Consider the following 7,739-nt stretch of genomic DNA (forward strand, 5'->3'; position numbering starts at 1 on the left):
ACCTTCTTATCTCATGAAAATGTCGAACTCTAAAACAAATTACCCCAGGCGAGTAGAGTTGCAATCTCAAAATCTTGCACTGTCACGACAGTCTGCCTCGGAGATTCTGGGGGAGGCAAAAGCTCGACTAATAGTGAAAAAGAAAACAAGTAACTAGACGCTATACATTGCTGGATACAATATCCGCACAATGAGACTTGAAGAACATCTCTCCATGCTGGAGGAGGAACTGAACAAGATCAAGTGGGACGTCATCGGTTTGAGTGAAACCAGACTGAAGGGCGAAACGGTCACCACCCTGAAATCTGGACATGTCCTCTTCAGATGAAAAACTCAGATGTGAATGCACACGTTGGCGGCGTGGCCCTACTGATAAATAAAAAGATCAAACACTTCGTGACCAAGACAAGAGCGATATCGGCGAGAGTACTCTACCTTGTGATAAAACTGAACAGCAAGTGCAACATTCAGGTAATACAGGCATATGCACCCACGTCAGTCTCTACAAACGAAGAACATGAAAAATTTTTAGAAGACCTGACAACAACAAAGAGCACCGAAAAAACAAGATTCACTATAATGATGGGCGACTTCAACTCAAAAATTGGACAGAATACCCAAATGGATCCTCCGTACATTGGCACCTTCGGTTTGGGGGAACGAAACCAGCGTGGCCAAGAAATGAGGAACTTCCTCAGCAAAGAAAAAATCTACTGCATGAATACCTTCTTCAAAAAACATCCTAAGAGAAAATGGACATGGAAAAGCTCAGAGAACAGCACCAAAAATGAAATTGGTTACGTTCTGGTCACTGATAAACGCATTTGTGTTGATGTGTCAGTCTTGAACCGCTTTGACACTGGCAGCGACCACAGACTGGTGCGGGCCAAGATACAAGTAGACACTCGCCTAGAGCGAAAAAGGTTAATGGAGAAGAAAATACGACCAACTATGGCTGAGCTAAAGGGGAAGGAAGAAGAGTATAACACTTACATCGAGAGAAAGCTTTGTCCAGTCGAGGATCTAAAAGGATTGCCGCTCAAAAAGCTGACAAGTAAGATCACGAGCAGCATCCGAACTGCCGTGAAACAAGTATGTTCACTTCGCCCACGGAGAAACCCAAAAATCAGCCCGGATACTGAGAGACTTATTGAAGAGCGGAGCAACACTGACAGAGACTCACCAAGATACAGAGATTTCAACAAGGCTGTGCAAAAGGCAATTAGAAGGGATCACAGAGCCTACAATACGCAACAAATCAACGAAGCCATTGCGGATAACATGAAGTCTTGCGACCAATATGTCAAGGGGAAAGCTGGTAATCCACAGGATGAAGAATGAGGGCGGCGAAGTGGTCACCGATAAGGGCTAAGTCGCAGCAGTTATTGAAGATTTCTATGGTGGGCTATACAGCCCAGTCCAACAATATCAACGGGCTGAACCAAGACGAAGTGTCCAGAACGTAGGGTCCGAGGATCTGCAGCAAATTGATGAACCGGAATTAAGAGAAGCCCTGAGACAAACGAAGAACTGCAAGGCGCCAGGAGAGGACCTCGTTACGAGCGAAATGTTGAAAGCGGAGGAGAGATTCTGGAAAAGGCACTTCTGATTTTGCTCAACAAATGTCTCGACAAAGGGAAAATTCCGGACTCATGGCAGAACGCAGAGGTCATTCTGCTCTTCAAGAAAGGCGATTGCACAAATATGGAAAATTACAGGCCGATCAGTTTACTCTCAATATTCTATAAGTTGTTGACCAAAATCATTACAAATCGCCTTAGCCAGAGACTCGACTTCTACCAACCAGTCGAGCAAGCAGGCTTTAGAAAAGGTTACAGCACGACCGACCATATTCAAGCGGTACGCACACTAATTGAAAAGTGCACGTAATACACGCCTAGCTTTCGTGGACTACCAGAAAGCCTTCGATTCCATAGAGACCTGGGCAGTGCTGAGAGATGGATAATGCACGCATTGACTCCAGATACTCCAACTTAATCAGGCATATCTACGAACACGCCACGCTGCATGTCAAGATGGAGGAAGATTGGGTCACGGGGAAGGTACCGGTCGGGAGGGGTGTTAGACAAGAGGACACCATCTCGCCTAAGCTGTTCATAGAGGACATCTTCAAGAACCTGAAATGGGAGCAAAAGGGCATCAACATAGATGGGAAGCGCTTGAACCACCTGCGATTTGCAGATGATATCATCCTCATAAGTAGCGGCGCCGGGGAATTCGAGAGCATGCTCTAGGAACTGAAGGAGGCCTCACAAGCTGTTGGTCTAAAAATGAATCTCCAGAAGACTAAGATCATGAGTCCGAAGAATATGGTTGTCACTATTGACAATCACACTCTAGAAATAGTCGAAGAATACGTATATCTGGGACACAACATCAAGCTTGGAAAAGAAAACCAAACAGCCGAGATCACCAGGCAAATAGGCTTAACTTGGGCAGCGTTCGAGAAACTCAGCTACATTCTGAGGAACCCTAGAATCCCCACAAACCTCAAGAGAAAGGTTCACGACACCTGCATCTTACCGGTGACGAAAAAATTGTTTTTAAAAAAATTATTTACAATGTATTTTTTTAAACAATTATTTGTTTTTTTGGCACTAATTAATTCGTCTTATTATTCTGTACATAGAAGTATTACGGTAAAATTATCGAAAAGTGAATATTTTATGAAATATTTTATTTGTTATATCAAAATATGTCAGATTAAAATATAAAATAACTCAAAAAGTACTTAATGAAAAAATACTTTATTATAGTGTTTTGGAAAGCTCTCGATGTCAGCTACAAGAATACTAAATAAAAATGGGGGTTTCCATTTAAGATTTTAAAGTTGACCTTCACATGACCTTCAAATGATTTTCCAAAGTCAAATCATTGTCACCATCTTATGGCCCTTTTGAAGCCACACAACTTTTGTTTGAAACATTTTTCGATTTAACGCAGTGTTTCTGAGATATTTGAGTGGGTCCTTTAAAATGGGACACCTTGTATAACAGTGTTTTTGAGGATACTTATATAAATGGTCCGATTTTCTTATATATTAATGAAAATTTACAAATATTGCTATACACATTAATATCATATGAATTAACAAAAAACATAATAGCATTTATTATCACTTAATAGTGTTATTCTTCAATATGAGATATGTAAATGTGGAAAATATAACATATCATCGTATCATGTGTAACATAAACAATTATGTAAATAGGAATAGGTTAATAATACAAGTTTAAACCGTAGTTGAATGCGCGTGCACAGTACATAAAACGCTATGCCGCTGTATCAATTCCATCAAGATTTTATTGCAGTGTTCATTATTTAATACAATATGAATGCACTAAAAATGAAAAAAATATGTATATTATATTGCAGTTTTTCGCGACAGAAAAGAAAATAATCTAACACTAATTAAGACTATAGTTAAGAATAACATTCTCTGCAGAGAATAACATTCTGCATTTGCATATGCATTCTCCAGTGTTGGAGTTTTCTGTTTCTATTTTTATTGCTATCGCTATCGCCTATCGCTATCGCTATCGCCTAGCATTGTGCAAGGGCCTTAAGACTTAAGATGATCTTAAATATAAAAATGGATTATGAATACTAGCCCATAGACATAGTATATCGACATGTTGAGGAGTGAAGGCCGAAGTGCTTGTAGAAAAGAACACACTCTATTTCGTGCTCCTTGCGTTCTCTCTTGCTTGCACGTAGCATAGCGAAAGAGAACGCAAGAAGCACGAAAGTAAGGTTATATAAAAGAAGGTTAAGTCATATATTGAAAGTGTGTATGTCATCCAAGAACCCATGATGCATTGCGAAAGGCCGCGAGAGCCAATATATATATATATATATATATAATAACAAGTCTACCTTATTTGGCATCTTTTTTCAATATTTAGCATCTCTTTTCAATAGCGACTGCGCACACGTCGATTCTTTGCAATGCATTATGGGTTTCGGGACTTAACCTTCTTATATGTAACCTTACACGGAACAGAGTGTGTCCTTTTCTACGTATACCTTTATCCCCACTACTTAAATAAAAGTAAACGGTCGGTCTAGATATACTATGTACTAGCCTCTGTATATACATGCGGGTTATATCCTTAGAACATATATAAATATAAGAGGAATGTCTCTTGTTCTCGAAAAAAAAACATGTCCGGAGGAAGTGAGAAAGAAAATCATAGTTGCCTTTCTTTTGTAACTACTCAAACGTGCGCATGCGTTTGCTTGGCCGGTTTGGCCACTAAAAAATAAGGGCTATAGGCCATCACACACAAAATTCCGTAAGGACATAAGATGTAAGAAAATCGACCAATCCCAATCGAGTATTTGGCTCTCCGTAATCCCTCCACTTTGACGGAAAGCCCAATACTCGATTGGGATTGGTCAATTTTCTTATGCTTACATCTTACGTCCTTACGGAATTTTGTGTGTGATGGCCTTATCGCACATAAATTAACATAGCTGCATATGCATAGTGTAAGACCATCTGGACCAATGAGCATGCTATGTAAATCAATATGGCGATTTTATTTCGATGCTCATTGGTCCAGAGGGTTTTATGCTATGCATATGCAGCTATGTCAATTTGTGTGTGATAGGCTAAAGATTACATTAGTCACATGTTGAAACATGTATATCTACAGATACGATGGATACGATGCTTGTATGCGTCAACAAATGGCGCGCATACGCACTTTCGAGCAGTTACTCAAGAGAGAGCCAACTATGATTTTTTTTCTTACTTCCTTTGGACAAATTTCAGCTTGCTATTCCTCTTCCAGTTATATATGTTCTAAAGCCCATATCAGAGTATGCACAGAGATTGAAATTTGACCAATCAGGGCAAGGAAATTTTAGTTCCTTTCATCTTGATTGGTCAAATTTCAATCTTCAATACGTAGTCTGATACTGGCTTAAGGTTATATCTATTACGACGCATGCTGGGCTGCGTTTGGAAAAATCATCCGTGTACACGTGAGCTTTGTTCTATGTTTGTTCAACTTTTAGTAAATAACAAAGTAGAGTAACGCTCATGTGCACACAGATGGTGTTTCCGAACGTAGCCCTAACATCGCTGTATTTCGTTAATATGACAGATTTCCTAACCATAAATACATTAAAAATTTATTGATAAATATTTAATTTCTCATCTTAGATTTTGATAAAAATATATTCCTTTAATTTTTTTTCGTATAACAACAAATGTTAGAAAAATCAAAATTATTACTTGGTACTATCAAAAAAATAATACACTGTCAAAAGCTATGCATTCAAATAACATGATAGAAATTAGATGGAAGACATTAAATGAATGCATTTTACTCCGCCATACACATCGCGTGTAGCAATCAGCTGATTGCAGCGTCCGACGAGCGGCGATCCGGAACAACTTTTGCTAAAGTGACGTTATTTTAAGAAACACGTACACCTGACGTAATTCTAAAACATTTTTTTCTTTATCAAAATTTTATTTAAAGCATAATTTTATGTTATAAAATAAAATAGTTAGCGACTCATGCGGTGGTAATTGGACGATCAGCTGCGGCGCGCCGCGTCGCTCCTGCCTGCCTTCTGTACTCGACGCGTGATTTGCTAACTATTTTTGCTTATAACTCAAAAATTACGCTTTAATTCAAATTTTGGTAAAGGAAAAATCGTCTTAGAATAGTATCAGGAATACGTTTTTAAGGATAGTTGTTCTGAAACACCCTGTATAGCAACCTACAACATCCGTACAATGAGGTGTGAAGAACGAGTGGCCTTCACTTGGACACAGTACAATTGGACACGGTGCAAATGGACACGTTACAAATGGACACGAGATTGTGCACACGGTTCAATTGGACACAGTGCATTTGGACACAGTAATTTTGGATACAGTAGCTTCTGGACACGTAAGAAAATACGCATCGTTTACTTGGACACCGCTCACTTGGACACTGTTTATTTGGACACCGTTCGTTTGGACACAGAAAGACGCGCACCGTTCATTTGGACACCGTTCGTTTGGACATCGTTATTTGCCCACCGTTCGTTTGGACACCGTTCATTTGCCCACCGTTCGTTTGGACACCGTTCATTTGCCCACTGTTCGTTTGGACACCGTTCATTTGCCCACCGTTCGTTTGGACACCGTTCATTTGTACACAGAAACATGCACACTGTTTGTTTGAATATGCAACAGATGGAGAGAAATAAAAATCATTTTGGGAAAATATAATCAGTATTCTTATAACACTTTATACTCGTAAATCTATGTAAAATATGAAATCGTGAAAAGGAGATACATTTGAAGGTTATAATATCTGTCAAAATAAAATATATTCATACTTATATATCTCTGATACTGATGTCATTAATTTTACATTGCTTTTAGCACTTTGTTTAGCCTTTCGCATATTTGGATGTCATGCATGGATACAGTGGGTTCCGCCCCCCCCCCCTGCGGGGGGGCTCCACTTCCGGAAGATATAACCTAACCCAAACCTATTTCTTATTTAAAACAAAAATTTGGTGTGGATTACGTCGTATAACTTAAATCAAATTTTGGTGTCCAAACGAACGGTGTCCAAACGAACGGTGGGCAAATGAACGGTGTCCAAACGAACGGTGGGCAAATGAACGGTGTCCAAACGAACAGTGGGCAAATGAACGGTGTCCAAACGAACGATGGGCAAATAAACGGTGTCCAAATGAACGGTGGGCAAATAACGGTGTCCAAACGAACGGTGTCCAAATGAACGGTGCGCATCTTTCTGTGTCCAAACGAACGGTGTCCAAATGAACAGTGTCCAAGTGAGCGGTATCCAAGTAAACGATGCGTATTTTCTTATGTGTCCAAAAGCTACTGTATCCAAAATTACTGTGTCCAAATGCACTGTGTCCAATTGAACCGTGTGCAAAATCTCGTGTCCATTTGTAACGTGTCCATTTGCACCGTGTCCAATTATACTGTGTCCAAGTGCACCACTCCCGTGAAGAACACCTGACAGACCTAGAAAAGGAACTGGAAAACATCAAATAGGACGTCTTCGGAGTCAGTGAGACGCAGCGAGCAGGAGAGGCATCGGTGACGTTGAGTTCCGGGCACCTACTGTTCCTGAGAAACTCCAACACTACACAGGTGGGCGAGGTAGCAATCCTGGTCCACAAGAAGAGGAAACACCTGGTTAATAAGATGAAGGCCGTCTCGGACCGAGTCATCTACGTAATGTTAAACCAAAGATACAATTTACAAATCATCCAGGCGTATGCTCCGACGAGCTCTTCCCAGGACGAGGACATCGAGCAATTTTATGAAGATTTTACAAAAGCAAGATCATCAGAGAAAGCCTACTTTACGATAATAATGGGCGATTTCAATGCCAAGATTGGGCGGCGAACACAGACCGACGCTCCGAGCATAGGCGACTTTGGAATGAGCACGCGGAACAGTAGAGGTCAAATGTTGATGGACTTCCTCAACAAAGAGGGAGTATATTGTATGAATACATTTTTCCAAAAGAAACCACAAAGAAAGTGGACATGGAAGAGTCCGGGCGACACAGTGCGGAACGAGATAGATTATATCCTCAGCTCAGATAAGGGAATTTGCACGGATATCTCTGTCCTGAATCGCTTCAACAGCGGCAGTGACCTGTTGGTATAGGTTGGTAAGAGCGTGCTTCCGTATAAACACACGGACCGAGAGGAAGAAGCTGATG

General features: G+C 40.4%; 1 protein-coding gene across 1 annotated transcript; it reads left to right on the top strand.

Moving 5' to 3' along the window:
• Positions 1-324: 324 nt before the first annotated feature.
• On the top strand, positions 325-1,341 carry LOC138944645 (craniofacial development protein 2-like). Its single transcript, XM_070315462.1, has one exon. It carries the CDS (start codon positions 325-327, stop codon positions 1,339-1,341), a length of 1,017 nt encoding a protein of 338 aa, XP_070171563.1.
• The last annotated feature ends 6,398 nt before the right edge of the window (positions 1,342-7,739 follow it).

The sequence above is a fragment of the Polyergus mexicanus genome, unplaced genomic scaffold (assembly GCF_030449975.1).
Source record: "Polyergus mexicanus isolate NDT 795.1 unplaced genomic scaffold, iyPolMexi1.0 SCAF_351, whole genome shotgun sequence".
Classification (NCBI taxonomy): domain Eukaryota; kingdom Metazoa; phylum Arthropoda; class Insecta; order Hymenoptera; family Formicidae; genus Polyergus; species Polyergus mexicanus.

Excerpts from the sequence above, each read along its gene's own strand:
- LOC138944645 (XM_070315462.1), top strand. The coding sequence starts at position 325 with ATGAAAAACTCAGATGTGAATGCACACGTTGGCGGCGTGGCCCTACTG.